Below are 19,550 nucleotides of genomic sequence, written 5' to 3' on the forward strand. Positions count from 1 at the left end.
TTCCACTTACGTCATCACTATTCTTTGTGCCTCTCAGCAAACTTTCCATTTTCCTTTTCATTTTATTATTATTTTAAAAAAAAATTTTGGCTGCACCACGTGGCATGTGGGATCTTAGCTACCTGACCAGGGATCGAACCCACGCCCTTTGAAGTGGAAGTGCAGAGTCTTAACCACTGGACCACCAGGGAAGTCTTCCTTTTCATTTTAAAGAGCCTGTAGTACTTGCTATTGAAGAAAACTTGGAAAATTTAGCAAAGTAGGAAAAAAAAGCTCATCCATAGTCATTTCACCCAAACAACCATTGATTATAAGTCAGGATGGGTAGGGAGGCAGGAGGACATACATGCACATGGATGAAACCTCCAAAACTGTAGACTTGGTTTCCTGAGGGTTTGTGGGAAGGAGTCCTCAGCCAGGTGGTCCTACATTTACTTCTGCACAGGGACCTCACACTCATTATGGGCCAAGCATTGATCTGGCTCCTAAAGGAAAAAATCTCCCAAGTTTTCTTCTGGACCTTGTGATTGGAAGGATATTTTTATGTCTTGAGGTGGGGGAAGGGGGAGAAGCTCTCTCTAAGTAAGACACAAAATCCAGAAGCAGTAGAGGAAAAAACTGACAGACCTGTCTACCTACAGATTAAAAACTTCTCATATCTGAGATTCCCTAGGCTAAGTAAAAGGACAGTGGCAGACTGGGAGAAAATATTTGCAATATATTTAAAGATTTTATGTCCAGAGCATATGAAGAGTTCCTAAAAGTCAACAAAAGAGAAACAAGGGCAAAAGATATCACTAGAAAATTCTCCTTTGTTATAAAGCAGAAACTAATAAAAAAAAAAAAAGAAAATTCTCAGGCTTCAAATGGCCAATACACATATGGAAAGAAAAATGCACACTAAAACAGCAGTGAGTTATACCTTCTTCCCTTGGCTTCCAGAACAGCATATGAGCTTGAATTTCCTCCTACTGCTTCAGCTGCTCCTCCTGCGTTTCTTGTTAGTTCTTTCTTGAGCCCTTAACCTTGGAGAACCCCGGCACTGTCTTTGGTGCTATTTTATTATTCGTCTACACCCATTTTCTTGAAGCCTCATCCAGCCCCAGATCCTCAGCCTGTCCCTCTCGGTCACAGCCTTCCTCTCTGCCTACTCCTCAGGCTACTTTAAGATTTTTTTTTAAAAACACTGCAATTCATTCATTGTTTTAAGAATTTGTCATGTTTATGTGTTTGGTGGAGGAAGAGGTTTCAGGAATTTGTATGTATGTATGCTTATGTACATACATGACATTATTTCTGTAGGTGCAAACACAAACATTTATGGCTAAATGCATGGAACAGCACAGAAAGTGACACACCAAGATGTTATCAGTGTTTATCTATGAATTGTGGGATCATCATCAACCAGATTTAAAACTATAGTGTTGCTTATAAAAATAACCTAAATGTGTAATAGGCCTCATCGATTAGTGTTCAACCATAATTGGAACAATATGCAACTATTAAAAAGTTTGTTGGCAGTACTTTATCAGTAAGGCAATATTTTCATCACTTGATGCCAGGTAAAACAGCAGGAGATGCCAATACACAGTCTATATCGTCTGATGCCAGTTTTATGCGATAAATTTTTAAAGAAAACTGCATGCGCCTAGAGAAAAGACTGGAAGTAAATGTATCAAAATGTGACCTGCGCATCTCTCCAGGTGTTGGGGTGAAAGGTGCTTTTTAGTTTCCTGTATTTTTCAGTTTCCGCAAAAAACGGGGGTTATTTTTACCTTAATAAAATAAAAAAGACAAAACATAGTTGTTATTCTTTATAAGCAACAAATCGCTGCCCACCCTGCGCAGAGGACGGGCACATCGTCCCGGCCCGCACCGTTGCCTGCGGGTCACCAGACGCCCGAGCGCTGGCCATTCAAGCAGGCCGAAGCGCCCCCGCGCGGTCGGTCCGGGGCGGGGAGGAGGGTGGGCACGGAGGGCTGGAGGCGGTGCCGGGCGTCCCCGCGCTTCCCGCGAGATCCCGCTCTCCCCGCTCCGCCCTGCTCGCCGCGCTCCCAGCTCCCCGCGCCGCGGCACTTCCTGCCTTCTGCTCCCGCGCCTCCAGCCCTCGCCCGCGCCCGCCGCCTGCCGCCCGCCGCCCGGCGCCGCGCCCGCCGGCGCCCCCGAAGGTGCCCCCGGCCCGGCCGGGTCGCCGCCCCGCCCGCCGCCCCGCGAGCCGCTTTGTCTCGGGCGGGGCGAGCAGGAGAGGCCGCCAGGTGCCCCCCGCCGCGGGCCCGGGCCCCCCGCCCCGGGGCGGCGGCGGTGGCGCCGGGCCCCGGGGCGGGGGGCGCGCCGGGATGGGCCCCAAGCGGCGGCAGCTGACGTTCCGGGAGAAGTCGCGGATCATCCAGGAGGTGGAGGAGAACCCGGACCTGCGCAAGGGCGAGATCGCGCGGCGCTTCAACATCCCGCCGTCCACGCTGAGCACCATCCTGAAGAACAAGCGCGCCATCCTGGCGTCGGAGCGCAAGTACGGTGTAGCCTCCACCTGCCGCAAGACCAACAAGCTGTCTCCTTACGACAAGCTCGAGGGGCTGCTCATCGCCTGGTTCCAGCAGATCCGCGCCGCTGGCCTGCCGGTCAAGGGCATCATCCTCAAGGAGAAGGCTCTGCGTATAGCTGAGGAGCTGGGCATGGACGATTTCACTGCCTCCAACGGCTGGCTGGACCGCTTCCGCCGGCGCCACGGTGTGGTGTCCTGCAGCGGCGTGGCCCGCGCCCGGTCGCGCAGCGCTGCCCCCCGGCCCCCAGCGGCGCCCGCCAGCCCGCCCACGGTGCCCTCGGAGGGCAGCGGTGGGGGTACCACGGGCTGGCGCGCTCGGGAGGAGCAACCGCCGTCGGTGGCCGAGGGCTACGCCTCCCAGGACGTGTTCAGTGCCACTGAGACCAGTCTGTGGTACGACTTCCTGCCCGACCAGGCCGCGGGGCTGTGTGGCGGTGATGGACGGGCACGCAAGGCCACCCAGCGCCTGAGTGTCCTGCTGTGCGCCAATGCCGATGGCAGTGAGAAGCTTCCCCCACTTGTAGCCGGCAAGTCCGCTAAGCCCCGTGCAGGCCAAGCCGGCCTGCCCTGCGACTACACCGCCAACTCTAAGGGTGGTGTCACCACCCAGGCCCTGGCCAAGTACTTGAAGGCCCTGGACACCCGCATGGCTGCAGAATCTCGGCGAGTCCTGCTGCTGGCTGGCCGCCTGGCAGCCCAGTCCCTGGATACCTCGGGCCTGAGGCATGTGCAGCTGGCCTTCTTCCCGCCAGGCACCGTGCAGCCGCTGGAGCGTGGAGTGGTCCAACAGGTGAAGGGCCACTACCGCCAGGCTATGCTGCTCAAGGCCATGGCAGCGCTAGAGGGCCAGGATCGCTCAGGCCTGCAGCTAGGCCTCATGGAGGCCCTGCACTTCGTTGCTGCAGCCTGGCAGGCTGTGGAACCTTCGGACATAGCCACCTGCTTTCGTGAGGCTGGCTTTGGGGGTGGCCCTAATGCTACCATCACTACTGCCCTCAAGAGCGAGGAGGAGGAAGAGGAGGAGGAGGAGGAAGAGGAGGAGGAAGAGGAAGAGGAGGGTGAAGGGGAGGAGGAGGAGGAGGAAGATGGCGAGGAAGAGGAGGAAGGGGGGGAAGGAGAGGAGCTGGGGGAAGAAGAGGAGGTAGAAGAGGAGGGTGATGTTGATGACAGTGATGAAGAGGAAGAGGAGGAGGAGGAGAGCTCCTCTGAGGGTTTGGAGGCTGAGGACTGGGCCCAGGGAGTAGTGGAGGCTGGTGGCAGCTTCGGGGGTTATGGTGCCCAGGAGGAGGTCCAGTGCCCTACCCTCCACTTCCTGGAAGGTGAGGAGGACTCTGAGTCAGACAGTGAGGAAGAAGAGGAAGATGATGAGGAGGAGGACGAAGATGACGAAGATGATGATGAGGATGGTGATGAGGTGCCTGTACCCAGCTTTGGGGAGGCCATGGCTTACTTTGCTATGGTCAAGAGGTACCTCACCTCCTTCCCCATTGATGACCGTGTGCAAAGCCACATCCTCCACTTGGAACACGACTTGGTCCACGTGACCAGGAAGAACCATGCCAGGCAGGCAGGAGTTCGGGGTCTTGGACATCAAAGCTGAGCCACTGGGCCTAGCCATGCCCCCAACCCAGATGTGGCAGCACCAGCCCAGGGCAGAGGACTCTCTGGGCAGCTGTTGTGGATGGAGCCAGAGTGGGGAGCCCCAGATCCTTTAGTGATGTTCTCCTGGTCTTGTGACAGGCCCAGTCACCTCGGTAGGGCCTGGGGCTGGTGTCAGCCTCACTGCCTGCTTATTGCCTCTTTCTCAGAATCCTCTTTCCTCCCTATTTGCCCCTGGGCTTGGGGGACCAGGTGGGGAGGGTGGGGAGCTGTCCGGTGCTACCACACCGTGCCATCAGTGGACTAGGCCACAGTAGCAGCCAGGGATGGACCCTGGAAGCTCCTGGCCAGAGAGTGCCTCTCCCCTCTGCCATCCCACACCAGGTCTTTGGTGGGGGGGGACCCCAAAGCCATTCTGGGAAGGGCTCCAGAGAAAAGTCCAGCCTAGGACCCCACAAGGCTGGCAGCCCCGCATCCCTGCCCCGAGGCCACCTTGAGAAGCACAGTCTAACCGCAGGCTCCTGGGCCTGCCTCTGCCTGCTTCCCCACTTCCCCATCCCCTTCCTCTGGCCCAGTCCATGTTACTTTGGCCCTTGGTTTTCTTTCCAGATTGGAGGTTCTCAAGAGGCCCTCCAGAGGAGTGGTAATGGGCACTTCCCTTGTGGGCAGCTGCAGGCCCCATGCCTCTCCTCCCTCTCTGGCAGGGCCCTATCCTGGGCAGGGGTCCTGGGGCTGGGCCCAGAGTCCAGCCATCCAGCTGCTCCTTTCCCGGTCTGAATTCAATAAATCTGTCCACCCCCCTTTTGTGGGAGTGGACGTTTTAACAGCCAAGGGTGCATCCTTCATGGTCTGGGCTTGCGTCTGTCTTGGGGACACTTTCTTTCCCGGTTCCCTTTGGTCCTTGCTCTGGTGGGACAAATATTGAGAGAGTGGCTACAGCCCAGGCCCTGACCAGGGTGAGGGGCAACATGTATATCTAAGTGTTGCCTAGGCTTGGGTGGGAGGGGTCTTCAATGCACTTGCCTGGGGGTGGGTTTGAGCAAGCTGGGCCTTGCACTGCTTTGGGGTTAAAACTTTTGGGTCAGTTGGCTGGGACAGGAGGGAGGGAGGCAACAGTCCCTGGAGGGCCAAATTAAACTATAGGCACCTGGGAACTAGGCTTATCAAGGACCATTAAAGAAGATCCTTGCAGGAGAGGGGTCGGAGGGCAGAAAGAAAGTGTTGGGGCAGCTCCTGTGGTCCAAGTTGGAGTTTGTAGGAGCATACAGGGCATCTCTTGTATGGTGCCTTAAGAGGGAGTCCTCTAGGCCTTTAAGTGATTGGCATTTCCAATCCTGGTGGCTATCCTTGGGAACAGTGTCAGGATGGAGGTGAAATTGCTGGGGACACATTGCACCCCCAAGAGGTTAGCCACTCCCTGTGTGGTACCCTCTAGAGCCCCCCCCCGCCCCCATCCAAAGGTGAGGACAGGCCCTCTGCTGATCCTACCTAACCTTTCTCTTCAGGGCCAGCTCACCCCTCCGGGGCCCTTTGTCAGTGAGGCCCTCAGGCCCCAGTGGTTCCAGTGAGGGGAGGGCCTGAGCTTGAGCAGGCCAGCAGCTCTGGGCCCCAAACCGGTTTTCCCACCTCTACTGAGGCTGGCACATCACCCCTGTGGTTCCCTGCCCCCACCTCCTCACAGTTCCTCCTCTCTCCACCCTGGAATGTGGGGGCGGGGGGGGGGTGTTGCAGGCAGTTACTCAAGTCATCTTTTTAAACAAGGTGGAATGACTTTCCCTTCCGTACCTCTGACTCTCAGGGATTCCCTCAAGGCCTTGAAGGCTTCAGAACTAAGTGAAAGCAAAAAAGCAGTTGGGATTCCCAGCCCCCACCCTGGCCCCCATCCAGGCCCCATCTGAGCCCTGGAGGATGAGACAAGGAAGCCCAGCCTACCCCCTGGCCTGCTCTGGAGTAAATATGTGGGAACAGTAGCCTTCTCCCCAGGTGCTCCTGGCCAACCCAAGGCCCTCACCTCAAATACCAACAAGGCAAATACTTCCATTTGTCTCCTGCCAACAAGAACACCTCTTTTGCTGGAACTGAGATCATCCCATTAATGATAACACCAACTGACATCAATAGGGCTCTTGCTGTGTGCCAGGCTCTATGCTAAGTACTTTAGATGCTCACAAAGCCCCTATGAAGTAGGTAAAACCATGAGAAACACAGAACAGAAAGGTTCAGTAATGTGCCCAAAGCCAAACCACTAGTATGTGGCAGAAGCAAGCTCTCTCCCCAGGCTGACTCTAGAAGTGCCCCTTTACTAAGGAATTCCTAACCCTAACCATATTCCTAAAGGAACTGCTTACTGACTCAGTTTCTTTTTTTTTTTTTTTTTAAGCTTTTTATTTATTTTTGGCTGTGTTGGGTCTTCGTTTCTGTGCGAGGGCTTTCTCTAGTTGCAGAGAGCAGGGCCACTCTTCATCGTGGTGCGCGGGCCTCTCACTGTCGCGGCCTCTCTTGTTGCGGAGCACAAGCTCCAGACGTGCAGCCTCAGTAGTTGTGGTTCACAGGCCTAGTTGCTCCGCGGCATGTGGTATCTTCCCAGACCAGGGCTTGAACCCGTGTCCCCTGCATTGGCAGGCAGATTCTCAACCACTGTGCCACCAGGGAAGCCCCTGACTCAGTTTCTAACCCATGGAAGAATAGCTCTTGGAGATGAGGGATGTGGAAGTGTGTACAGGAGCTCTTGAAGCTCCTGTACCTGTAACTAACTCCTGTTCCCTCAGTCCCCAAATACAGGTCTTCTGTAAATATCCTTCCCATTCTCCCTACTACTCCTTAGGGATGGTAGATGAGAACCATCCCCATTTCACGGAGGAGGAAATAGGGTTAAGGACTATAAATGACCTGCCCAAGACACTGGCCTTGAGCTCTGGTGCTCTCCCTGGGAGTCTGGGTTACATATAAAATGCCTCACTGGGACACTACTTGGGGGGTGGGGGGCAGTGGTGTGGGGATTGCCCTATGAGCACAGAGCTTTGAGGAGGGACCTAGCAAGGAGGCACTGTCACCCAGCCTACCACAGAGTCCAGATGTGAAGCAGCTGGTGATTAACAATGGACCACCAGATAAAGCTGACAAACACTGGGATGCTGCCTTCACTTGGGACTGATTGCTAAAGGACCCTGGAGGAGTTTCCTTGTCCTGAGGATACTGATGCAGGGGTTCTGGAGGACTGGTTGGCTTTGGCAGTTCCCAGAGTGGGCCAATGTCTGGTGAGCAGTTGGCAGAGGTGATTTCTTCTTGGGAGGTGGACAAGACAAACCGCCTTTTCAAAGCTGGGGCCTGAGAGGAGGTAGCGGGAGGGGGAAACTACAACTCCCAGAAGCCCTTGCTCCCCGGGCGACTCGAGAATGGTTGCCATGGTTTCAGAAAACAATATGGCCGCTCCCAGCTGGGAAGTGAGTCTGGGTTAGAGAGGCAGAGGAGGATCTGGGCGGCGGCAGTGGCGATAGAGGAAGCTCTTGAGGGGTCGTGAGGTTGGGCCTGGACTCTGCACAGCTGGAACGGCCTGACCTTTCTGAGGGCTCCAATGGCGGGCAGCGTGGACGAGGAAGAGCTGCACCAACTGTACCTGTGGGTAGACAGCATCCCTCTGTCCCGGCCCAAGCGAAATCTCTCCCGGGACTTCAGTGACGGAGGTGTGCGCTCCAGCGTGTGCGCGTGTGTGTGTATGTGTGTGTGTGTGTGTGTGTGTGTCCGCGTGCGCGCCTGGGTGTGTTCTATATGTCCTTGTGTGTCTGTCCTGTATGTACGGGTGTACAGGGTGTGTGTGCATACATGTCTCTTGTGCTTGTGTGCTTGTGTGCTTGTGGCGGCGGAGGTGGGGGTGGGTTGGTGGGAGGGGTGTCTATCTCCTAGGACTTCAATTGTAGAAGTGTGCACCTTGGGTATGTGGGCATGTGTGTGTCCATATTATGTATACATGTTCTATCCTTTATGCATGTGGTGTGTGTGTGTATGTGTGTGTGTGTGTCTGAGTCTGTGACTCCCTCCTGGGACTTTAATGACTAAGATGCGTTCTGTGTATGTATTTGTACATCTCTGTGTGTGTGCATGCCTATTCCTGTATTCTATATATCTGTCTTGTGGGAGTCTGAGCATGTTTGGTCATATGTGTGTTGACATGTTCTGTCCTGTATGTATGAGTGGGGATGTTGTGTGCATATGTTTCTTTGTGATTGTGTAGGTGTGTGTCCAAGACTGTCTCCTGGGATTTTAATAATAGAAGTATGCATCACTCTGTATGTATATTGGTGCATATGTGACACTTCGTGCTTCTGTGTGTGCCTGTTGGTGACTGTCTCTTAGAACTCCAGTGATAGAACTATGTGTCTGTGTATGTTTCTGCATCTCTGTGTCATTTTGTGTGTGTGTGTGTGTGTGTGTATTTATGTCAATTCCTAGGGTGAGGCCCCAGCCTCCTGAAGTGTTCTCTTTGAGACTCATAGAGGACCAGAGACCTTAGTTTTTATATGCCCCGAGTTAATGGCATAGGAATGCAGCTCCTTTGGGGTGTGCTGGAATTTTTGTCTCTGGCTGATCACTGATCTTGCTTTCTTACCTCACCTCCATATCATCCTTACCCCTTTCCACATCTTCACCTCTCCACTTGGCCCCACCACTCTGCAAACCCTGATTCTCCCATCCCACCCATTCCTTCTCCCTCCCCCTTCTTCCTTACCCATCTCTACAACTTCCATGTCTGCTCCCACTCCCTCTCCCTCAGTCCTGGTCGCAGAGGTCATCAAGTTTTACTTCCCCAAGATGGTGGAGATGCACAATTATGTTCCTGCTAACTCTCTCCAGCAGAAGCTGAGCAACTGGGGTCACCTGAACAGGTAGCAGAATACCTGGGCACACTAGTGGGATCTCCAGCCCCTGCACTGGGATCCCAGGAAGGGCTGCCCAGCCCCTCCACCTCCTGTGGTCTCCACAGTCCAGGCTGGTGGCTGGCTGGGAAGGGACAATGCAGACAGAATCTGTCTGGTAACAAAATCAAGGGACTCTTCTTTTGGGGAGGTGACAAGGACCCTCGAGACATATAAACACTGGGCTCAGGTTGGGTGCCCTTCCATTCCCCCAGGGCTGTGCACTGAAGGGCTGCAACCGCTGCACCCCTTTCCATCCCCCAGCCCTTCACTTCATCCCCGCCAGGAGCCAGTCCACCATCCCTGTGTCTGCCCCCCAGGAAGGTGCTGAACAAATTGAGCTTCTCTGTACCAGATGACGTGATGCGCAAGATCGCACAGTGTGCCCCAGGTGTGGTGGAGCTGGTGCTCATTCCACTGAGGCAGTGCCTGGAGGAACAGCAGAGGCGCAGGAAGCAGGGCACCAGCTCCTTACAGGTGCCACCCCATTCCAGTTTCTTGCACTGCTCTGGGGGAGTTTCCCAGGCAGCAGAACGCTCTGCCTCAGCAATAAGTGTGGGAGAAGGGTGCCTGGCTAAAGGGAGCCTGGCGGGGGGGCGGTGCTCTTTAGGGGTGGGCAGCCTGAGCTCACAGCAGACCCCGGGGGTTCTTTCAGGAGCTGGCTCCCCAGGATGGCACTGACTACATGGATGTGGGTAAAGTGGCCTTTACTTTTCTTCCCTCCCAGGAGGAGCTTTCCTCCTGTCCTTCCTTCCTGTGGGGGAAGGGGTGGGGGTGTGGGGAGGTGGAAGACAGGAAAACAGGGCTCCATCAGGATTACTCCTACACTTGCCTTGTCTCAGGTTTGTCCCAGAAGGCCCGAGGGGAAGGTGCTCCAGACCCCCAGGGAGGGGGACAGCTCAGGTAAGGAAACTGGGAGCTCCTGACCTCACCAAGCCTGGTAATCTCCCTATGCACATGGCTAGGAGGTGAGGGTGAGGGTTGCACCTGGAAAGGTAGGGAAGTCAGGGACGGGTGGGGGAGGGTGGGGGGGAGAGAAGGCCTGGTCGAGGGACACTGGAAGGGTGAGGGTGGGGCCCAAGATCCAAGCCTGGGCTAAGCTGCTTCTCACCCCAGGGTGGGCCGGCTGCCTGTGCCCCGGCCTCTGGGGTATAGCCAGGCGCGGCAGGTCGACCGAAGCCTCATCCTCCAGATTGCTGAAAAGGAGCAGGAGCTGTTGGCCTCGCAGGAGACTGTGCAGGTGAGGGCGCACTGGGAAGGCGCTGGGGGATTGGGGCCTGGAAACACAGGGGCGGGGGCAGCAGGCCGCAGGGCTTGACCTCTGTGGGGCTCCTCCCAGGTCCTGCAGATGAAGGTGAGACGCTTGGAGCACCTGCTCCAGCTCAAGAACGTGCGCATCGAAGACCTCTCCCGGCGGCTCCAGCAGGCGGAGCATAAGCAGCGGTGAGCCAGATGCTCTAATGAGCCTCCTGGGACAAGAGCGCCTCCCCTCTCTTGGGGTGTGAGTGAGCATGGGGGGCGGTGGGACAGGAACCCTCCAAGCTGAGCCCCGTGACTGAGCCACTTCCTTCCACTCCATTCGGGTCAGGAGAATGGACTGCTTTCCGGAACCTAGAAGCCACATGCAGAGACCTGGCATGCACCCCAAAGCAGTGCCTGACACCAGAGGGGGCTCTACGCTCCCTGTGCTGGGCCTTGGACGTTGGTCCCCCAGCTCGGTCCACACCCCTAGAACCCGGTCCCCACCCAGCTCTGATGACAGCAGCGTCTCCATCCAGGCTAGTCCTCTGTACCCTGGGCCAAAGGGGAAGCTGCCCCAGACAGCTGAGGGGCTTCCTTGCCCCTCCTTGGCACTCACCTGGGACCCAACTGGAGGCTGGAAAGTGCAACAGCTGAAGAGAAAGGGGTGAGGAGTGAGCTCAGCCAGGAGTGGGGAAGACATGGGCTGTGCCTGCTCCAATTGCCCTCCCCTCACACGGGGTATGTTAAGAATGTCTGGGTTGCCCCCATTAAAGGTATGCTCTCCTTCCTGTGCCTGCCTCCTGTTCTCTGAGGGCAGTGATTTCCTGTCCCCCTTGTGCTACGCCCCACCCCTTAAGTGAAAGAGCCTTGTGGGCCCAGAGTGGGTCTCAACTCGTGGGTAGCTGGGCCCTGAAGTGGCCACTGCTTGGTAGGTTGATGATACCACCAGGGGTTAGGTCTTGTGCATTAGGACAGCCTGACTTCTAACTCTGGCCTTAGACTGACCCCCAAACCTATCCTCACAGTGTTCTCCAACCCTGTCCAAACCCAACCACAAACCCAGGCTTCAGATTCTCACCAAATGTAGCCACACAGTCACCCTCAACCCTGCCTATGGACCCACCCCTAAACCTGTCCTCTGTATGACTCCCAACCCTGCCCACAGACTGACCCCAAGTTCTGTGGACCGAGGCCAAGCTTGCCTCCCAACCCTGACCAAGATACCATGGCCTTTGGTGCCATCAGCCTTTGGTGCCAGGCTGGAATTGAGTCCATGTTGTTAGATCTTCTGATATTTCAAAAGAGGAACAAGAAGAAGCAGAGGAGAAGAGGAAGAATAAGAATTTTTTAAAGCCCCATGTGGACTAAACGAAATACATCTACAGCTTACTCTGGGTGCACTCTCTGCCACTTTTAGAGCTTGAGGAATAGAATAGACATGTGAATACAACTGTGGGGGAGGCATACGGGGGCACATGGAATGGTGGGTTGGGTAATAAGAAAGCATCTGGCAAGAGTGGATGGGCTGGGACCAGAATGTAGAAATCTCCCAATGACCATGCTGGAGGACAGCATCTCAAACGTCAGAGTGTGCACGCATCACCCAAAATGATGCTAAAAAGTTTGAGGCTCTTCTGGAGACAGTCCCAGAGCACAGAGCGCTTTGGAGCAGGGGAGGATTCAATGGTAACAACAGCTCATGAAGATTAATTTGCCGACAGTGTGTTCACCAGAGACCAGAAGATAGGTTAGGGGCCACAGGGATCCAGCAGAGGGTAGGAGCCTTGGGGGCTCCCCAAAGGCAGTGACCCCGCTCTTTCTGAAAGGAAGCTGGCCTTAAGCCGCCCATACCATCTCTCTCCTAGTTATGTTGGAAGAACGGACCGTTCCCCGCGGGTACTTTAGGGACCCTGTTCCAGCCAGCGAAATCGGGAGGGGGTGTTGTTCAAGGACCTGCAGGCGCAGCAGCGGCTAGAACCCTTAAAGATCCGAGGGCTACGTTTCTGCTCCCAGACTCTGTGCAGGCGCCCACATCCCACCCCGGGGCGCTGAACTAGGCACATCCCCCTGCCATTGCGACCGCCTCCGTGGAGATCGATAGCAGAGGCTGCGGTCCCCGGCGGCTCCTGCACAGGTTCTCCCAACCCCCACCCCGCGGGCCTTCTTTGTTCTGATTCTTATCCGGGCCGGCAGGGCACCCAGGACGCGTCTCAGTTCCTCACGGGAGCGCTTCCTCCGAGGCAGGGGGATGGGACGGAAGGGGAAGATGCCGAAACCCGGGGATCGCAAAGCGGGAAGAATGGAGGGTTCCTCCGCTCCCGGACAGGACCTAGCGATGCCCGTATCGACTGCCAATGCGGGCTTGGAAGCCTCGGAAGGAAGGCGACTTTCAGGTGCCCCACCTAGCTCTGAGCCCCACCTTACGGCCGCTCAAGGGGACAGAGCCCAGGGGACGCCCCTTCCAAGTTGGGCGGAGACAGGAGGTGCAAACCCCCAGGCTGAAAGTGGACACGCGTAGGGCCTATTAAAGGCGCTTCTATCTTCTCTCGCTTCTGCGGTATCCTGCCGCCTGGCCACAGAGAACCTGCCCTGGCTGACTTCATCGCGAGAACTTGCCGGGCCCTGGAGCGTGGGCTCGCACGGCGCAGCCGCAGGGGCTCCTGCAGGTGACGCAGAAGCGCAACGCCCGTTGGCGGTTCTTTGGGGCCCGCTTATTGGCCCGAAGTGCCCTCGCCCCACCCCCTCGGTCGACCAATGGGCGGAGGCGGGGGTGTGCCCTTGAGGCGAGCGGTAGCGGCGCGGGGCTGTCTCCGGTTCTGCGCTGAGACCGCGCTGCTGCCGCCACCGCCACGGGTGCCGCCACCGCCGCAGCTGCCGCCGCCGCTGCCGCGGTCGTCCCTGCCCGTCCTGGCTTCGGGGTGCTCCCCGTACGGTGAGACTGCTCTTCCTTCCGCCACCTCCCGGTTCCGCCCCGCTCGCGGAGATCCCCTTGCAGCGGAGCCGCTGTTCTGGGTAGTCGGTGCCTGCGACCCCATCCGGCTGGGGCTGGAGGGTTCCGCTGTCGGGCCCGGGACGGGGAGGGCTCCCTGGCATCTGAGCTGGGGAGATGTCAGGCCCCAGGGCCGCAGGTGACCTTTAGGTGGTAGAGCTGGAGTGCTTTCCGCGGGGCTCTGTCGGGGGCACGTGTGACACTGTGAGGGCAGGGGCCTAATGGGGTCAGCGCTGTCAGCAACTCCGCGCCCCGCCCTCCATTGTCATCGCCTCAATGTGTGACCTTGGACGAGTAGCCTCTGAACCTCTCGTGGCTCGGCACCTTCAAGGAGGAGGGCTGTGATGTCGGGGAGTACGGGCTCCCGAGACTACAGCGTCAGCAGAGATGAGGGTGGAGACGGCACAGGATTATGAGGGACAGAGCCGACGCCTCGCAGCCCGGGAGGAGTGTGATGGGGGGGCGTCCAGACTCCTCTGTCCCCTTAGAAGATGAGGATGGGGTGGGGATGGGGGCGCCACACCCACGGGGATGGAGGCGGGAGAGGGTACAGATTCCTATACCCAGGCCCCTGATGTCTCTGGGAGCTTGGCCACCACCTCCCCTTTGTCACAGAGCAGGAAAGGTTCGTTTAGGTTCTGGACCAGTGTTCCTGTTAGTGAGCAGGAACCCTGGTGGACTGAGAAGGGTGGGCTTGGGTTGCCTTTCCTCTTGAACCTTGGCCTTGGCAAGTGTGGGTAGGGCGTTTCTCTGCTCAGGGAGCTGAAGAAGGTCAGAGGCAGCTGTCACCCGCTGGACCTGGCCTGGCCTCTACTAATTGGGGCCTGGATGGGGCAGGCAGTCTGGAGGCTAGAGGGGTCTGAGCAGCCTCTAGCTGGGGGCCTGAGAGGTTGTGGGGAGGAGATGCTGGGGAGAGGAGGGCAGCACTTCTTGGGGAGAAAGGAGGGTGTGAGATGGTGGAGGTCCCTTCCTCAGTTCACCCCTGCTCCACCCATTCTTTTTTTAAAATTTGTTTGTTTGTTTGTTTGTTTGTTTATGGCTGCCTTGGGTCTTCGTTGCTGTGCACGGGCTTTCTCTAGTTGCGGTGAGTGGGGGCTACTCTGTCGTTGCAGTGTGCGGGCTTCTCATTGCCATGGCTTCTCTTGTTGCGGAGCACCGGCTCTAGGCATGTGGGCTTCAGTAGTTGTGGCATGCGGGCTCAGTAGTTGTGGCTCACCGGCTCTAGAGCGCAGGCTCAGTAGTTGTGGCGCACGGGCTTAATTGCTCTGCGGCATGTGGGATCTTCCCCGACCAGGGCTCAAACCTGTGTCCCTGCAGGCGGATTCTGAACCACTGGGCCACTAGGGAAGCCCTCCACCCGTTTTTAAGAGAGAGAACACCTATACTCATCCTTGCAACTTTGGCCTGCTGGAGGGAGGAGAGAAAATGGAGTCATATCCAGTCTGAGTTGATGTGAAACTGTCACAACCACTCCTGACCTCCAGCCTTGCCTTTCCAGGCCTTGTTCTAGGTTTGTGGGCCCAGTCCTATGTCAGGTCCTGGAGTCAGCAGGTTAGTGTGACCTCAGTGGGTGCTCTTTTTACATGCTTGAGCTTTGATGAGAGGCTTCTGCGGGACTGAGTGCTTAAGCCAGGACTGAGTCCTAGGCTGGGGTGGGGAGGGTGGAAGATTGTAGAGTCCCTGGCTCAAAGTCCTTGAACACGTTGAGAATGGGGATTAGGAATGAATGAGAAACGAGGCCCCAAGAAAGCATGCTCCTAGCCACAAAGCAGAGGACAAGCTGGTGCTGGTCCTACGATGCCTGGGGTTTGGGGACTGCAGAGACGTGCTGTGGGGATGCAGCTGTGAGGTAGAGAGCAAGAGGGTGGCAGGTTCTGGAGCTCCACTTTGCCGTGGACAGAAGACTGTCTTTGACCCTCCCTTCAGCCTTGGGCCCCAGTGTGGCACAGCCTGGAGTAGCAGCTAGCACTCTGTGTGCAGGGCAGGAATCTAAGGGGCTGAGAACTCTGGGTTCCTGTGTAACTGTCCATCTGTCCATTTGCCCAGCTGCCATTTCCCTGTTCTGCTCCTTGTGCCAGAGGCGCCACTGGGCCTGGCTGAGCCCTGCCCTGGGTAGGATAACCTCGAAGCAGCCTTTCTCTCTAAAACTGAGAGGGATCTGAGCTGGGAGCTCTGTTTCCCAGAGAGAAGTTTCCGCCAATTTCTCTGAGATTAACTGAGAGCTGAAGGAGTCCCCGAAGGCCCTTGTTCCAGCTTCCCAGCCCTCCCCATCCTGTAACTCTCTGTGGTACCACCCCGACCTGTAGACAGCCCATCTAAAGGCGGGGGTGTCTTTTTTTTGCTTGAGTGGGATGTATATTCTTCACATCTTCTTTATGAGTCCTTCTGGTTGTAGGGCATAGTGGGCTCCCAGCAGTCTGCTCTCTGGCAATCCCTGGAGACCTGGTGGGGAGGGGAAGGCAGGATGAAGGAAGGGAGAGGGAGGCCCCTCAGCCCTTGAGCTGTTTTTCTTTTTTTTTATATATAATTTATTTTTGGCTGCGCTGGGTCTTCGTTGCTGCACGCGAGCTTTCTCTAGTTGCGGCAAGTGGGGGCTACTCTTGAGGTGCACAGGCTTCTCAGCGCGGTGGCTTCTCTTGTTGCGGAACCCGGGCTTTAGGCGCAGGGGCTTCGGGAGTTGTGGCTCGCGGGCTCTAGAGCGCAGGCTCAGTAGTTGTGGTGCAGGGGCTTAGTTGCTCCACGGCATGTGGGATCTTCCCGGACCAGGGCTTGAACCCGTGTCCCCTGCGTTGAAAGGTAGATTCTTAACCATTGCTCCACCAGGGAAGTCCCTTGAGCTGTTTTCTGAGAAGACTGAAGTCCCTGTGGCCCACCCTGAGGGCCATTCCTGACTGTTCCAGGATTGGCCTGAAGTGCCTCTTTGATGCTGAAATTGCTGTTGCTTCAGAAACCAGTCCTTTGAGGGATTTTTTTTTTTTTTTTTTTTTTTTTTTTTTTGCGGTACACGGGCCTCTCACTGTTGTGGCCTCTCCTGTTGCGGAGTACAGGCTACGGACGCGCAGGCTCAGCGGCCATGGTTCACGGGCCCAGCCGCTCCGCGGCATGTGGGATCTTCCCGGACCGGGGCACGAACCCGTGTCCCCTGCATCGGCAGGCGGACTCTCAACCACTGAGCCACCAGGGAAGCCCCCTTTGGGGGATTTGTTCTGCAAAGGTGGGGGTGGAGTGGGGAGCATTGTCACAGAGCTTCAGGCACCAGCTGCACCAAACCCACTAAGGAAGAGCCCACTGATTATTTCTGTGTTGCAGATGAGGAAACTGAGGCACAGAGACACGGAGTAACTTTGCCATGCAGCCTGAATTTAAATCACGGTCTTGACCATGTCCCTGCTGCCTCTTGGGGGCTGTGCCACTTGGGCCATGATCAAGACTTGGCTGGCACAGAAGGAGGCCTGGGGTTTCAAGGGGGCCTAGTGGTTCCCTATGGACACAGCTGCCACAAGAGGAGGCCCGATGCCATCTCCTCCCAATTCTGATGAAGAATTGTCCGTGGACAAGAGTCTGGCTCACAGGGGACAGCAACCAGAGAGGCTTTCTGCTGGGAAAGGAGCTTTTTCCAGCCTTCTCTGGGCCCCTGAAGTCACTGGCCTCCTTGCTCTGCGTTCTCATTGCCCAAGGGTTACAAGGCAGTGCCTGAGTGCTTGCTCTGTCCTGAGCTCTGGGCAGTGCAAGAGACGCAGGTCTTGCCCTCAGTGGACCTTCCATTTCAAGGTTGAGGGGGGCAGGTAACAGCTGATTGTGGCCAGGCTAGAAGATGCCCATCGGGGGGCCCCACTCTGAGATGGGGGGAAGGGAGTGCCCTCCAGGGCAGGGGTTGGCTTAAAGAATGAGGTGGGGCGTTCCTCTTCTGAGAGCCTCTGGGCCCTGGTGCCACAATGCCTAGAGGGCCCAGCTGAGGCCCATGCTTGGGCTCCACTTAGTTTGGTCATTCATTCATTTAACAAATATAAACTGAATACAGCTGCTCCCTGCCAGGTGCTGGGCTGGGTGCTGGGAACACAGCGTTTGGCAAAAACACAGTCACTGCCCTTGTAAGGTGGGGGACATAGATATCAAATGATCCCAGAAGTGAGAAAGGGGATCCTTTTTGAAGATTTTCAGGCCTATCCTGGGATGGACGGTGGTGGGATGGGGTTGTGCTACCTTGAAAAACGTCCTCTGGAGCTGAAACCCAGGCTGGGGTGTGGATGGGGGGCAGGATTGTTCCAGGCAGAGGGGATGGCCTGGGTTAAAGCAGGCAGGCGGGCAGGCAACAGGCAATGAACTGGGGAGGAAGACAGGGACCGGACCCTGTGTGTACTGGGGTTTTATGAAGTGAAGAGAGTTTTATGAAGAGCCCCAGGAGCCTTTGCTTACCAGCCACTGTTTAAGAGTTTCATCCAGGCCTCCCAGGAAATGTCCTGGGAAATGGGGGCCTCTTGTCATTTCCCCTGGCTGCAGAGGTGTGGCTGGAGCAGCCTCTGCCCAAGGTAGGAGGAGGGTCCCCTTGCTCTTGGCCCCTTGCTCTTGGCCATGTTTCACATGCTCTGAGTCCACAGCTTCAGGGGGTGGCTGGAGTGGGTAGGGTAGGGCAGGCCTCTCTCCAGGGGCCAGGCTCTCTGGGACAGCTAGGCATTCCAGGGCTCAGGGGCTGCCCTTCTGGGAGTGACCTCAGAGTACTCACCTGGGGTGTTTCTGCCCTGGCCGCTCCTGCATTCCTGAGACCCAAGCCTTGCCTTTCCCTGTACCTTCTGAGGCCTCGTATGTGGGCTCCTGGTACCCAGGCTGTTTGCCCTGCCCTTGAAGCCAGGCTTGGGCCTAGGTGGACTTCTCTTGCATTGGGAAGTAGGGAGGGAGGTGAAGCCTGCTCTCAGGGCAGCTCGGCACCTGGGGGGCCTCGAGGTTATGCCCTCCACAGGCCCAACTCTGAGGCCACCCCAAGTTGGCTAGTCTCTTCATTCCCTGGACTAGCCAACGTCGTTCACTTATCTCTACTTTAGTGTGTATCTCTGACAAATATGGACATACTTCTCTACGTAATCCAATTCCATTATCGCACCTAACTGATCAGCTCTTATTTCTTAATGTCATCTAAGATCCAGTCCCACTCATTCACATTTCCCAATTATCCCCTAAATGTCTCTTTTTTAGAGATAGTTAGAAATCCCCTACCCCACTTATTTTTCTTCTTGAAACTGACGTGGTGGAAAAAACGAGGTCAGTTTTCCCATTCTTGGTCTCTTTGTGTGTTAATTTAGAACAGCGGTTGGCAAACTTTTTCTGTGAAGGGCCAGATAGCAAATATTATAGACTTTGCAGGCTATGTGGCCTCTGTAGCAACTACTCAAAGTAGTTTTGCTTTAGTGCAAAAGCAGTTTTAGGGAATTCCCTGGCGGTCCAGTGGTTAGGACCCAGCACTTTCACTGCCAGGCCCAGGTTCAATCCCTGCTCTGGGAACTAAGATCCCACAAGCCGCATGGCAAGGCAAAACAAACAAACAAACAAAAAAAACAGAAGCAATTTTAGACAACACGTGAACAAACGAGCACGGTTGTGTGCCAGTAAAACTTTACAAAAAACAGTGGCGGCCCCCACAGGCTGTAGTTGGCCCATCCCCTATCTCGAACAATCTCCCTCCTTTATTTTCCTTCTTACAGTTTGGAAAAAAATTAGGTCAGTTGTCCTGTAGAATATCCTGCCTTCTGGGTTTGTCTCCTTGCTTTCTCGTGGAGTCATTTATTCTGCTGGCCTCTGTTTTTGGTAAACTGATGTTGGAGTTCTAGGGGCTTGTTAGATGCAGGTTAGACATTTGGGGCGGGGCTGCCCTGTTAGCACTGCTGTGACTTGGTGCTGCCTCACATCAGTAGGCATCAGTGTGTCCAGTTGTCCCACTCTGAGTGAGAGGAGATGGACTAATGCAAGACTGGCTGATGTCACGTCCCTCCATTGCAAACTCGTTCCCTTTAACCCTAGGTCATCTGTCAGTGGCACTTGCGCATATGTGAGCATCCATTTCAACCTTTGCCTTACTGGTTTAGCACCCACTGATTAGTGTTGCTCCTAGCATTTGTGTTTTGGGGGTTGCAGAATTATTTAGCAGTTGGTCATTCCTTTGTTAAAGAAGAGCTGTCCTTTAACCACCAGGGCAAGTTGGTTATAGGAAAGGCCAAGAGAGAGGCTGAATTAGCTCTCTATATTGCCAGTTTTCAGTAGAGAGTTAGGGCAT

General features: G+C 55.8%; 2 protein-coding genes across 2 annotated transcripts; both read left to right on the forward strand.

The window, feature by feature from the left end:
* Positions 1–2,336: 2,336 nt before the first annotated feature.
* Positions 2,337–4,972, forward strand: CENPB (centromere protein B; the record flags this gene model as incomplete). Its single annotated transcript, XM_079720165.1, has 1 exon — positions 2,337–4,972. One exon carries the CDS (start codon positions 2,337–2,339, stop codon positions 4,140–4,142), a length of 1,806 nt encoding a protein of 601 aa, XP_079576291.1. The 3' UTR covers positions 4,143–4,972.
* A 2,743-nt stretch (positions 4,973–7,715) lies between these two features.
* SPEF1 (sperm flagellar 1) lies at positions 7,716–10,501 on the forward strand (the record flags this gene model as incomplete). Its single annotated transcript, XM_079720277.1, has 7 exons — positions 7,716–7,824; positions 8,913–9,024; positions 9,375–9,531; positions 9,710–9,749; positions 9,897–9,957; positions 10,171–10,294; positions 10,394–10,501. The coding sequence occupies 7 exons, from the start codon at positions 7,716–7,718 to the stop codon at positions 10,499–10,501; spliced, it is 711 nt and encodes a 236-aa protein (XP_079576403.1).
* Between the last annotated feature and the right edge of the window lie 9,049 nt (positions 10,502–19,550).

The sequence above is a fragment of the Hyperoodon ampullatus genome (assembly GCF_949752795.1).
Source record: "Hyperoodon ampullatus genome assembly, chromosome: 14".
Lineage (NCBI taxonomy): Eukaryota > Metazoa > Chordata > Mammalia > Artiodactyla > Ziphiidae > Hyperoodon > Hyperoodon ampullatus.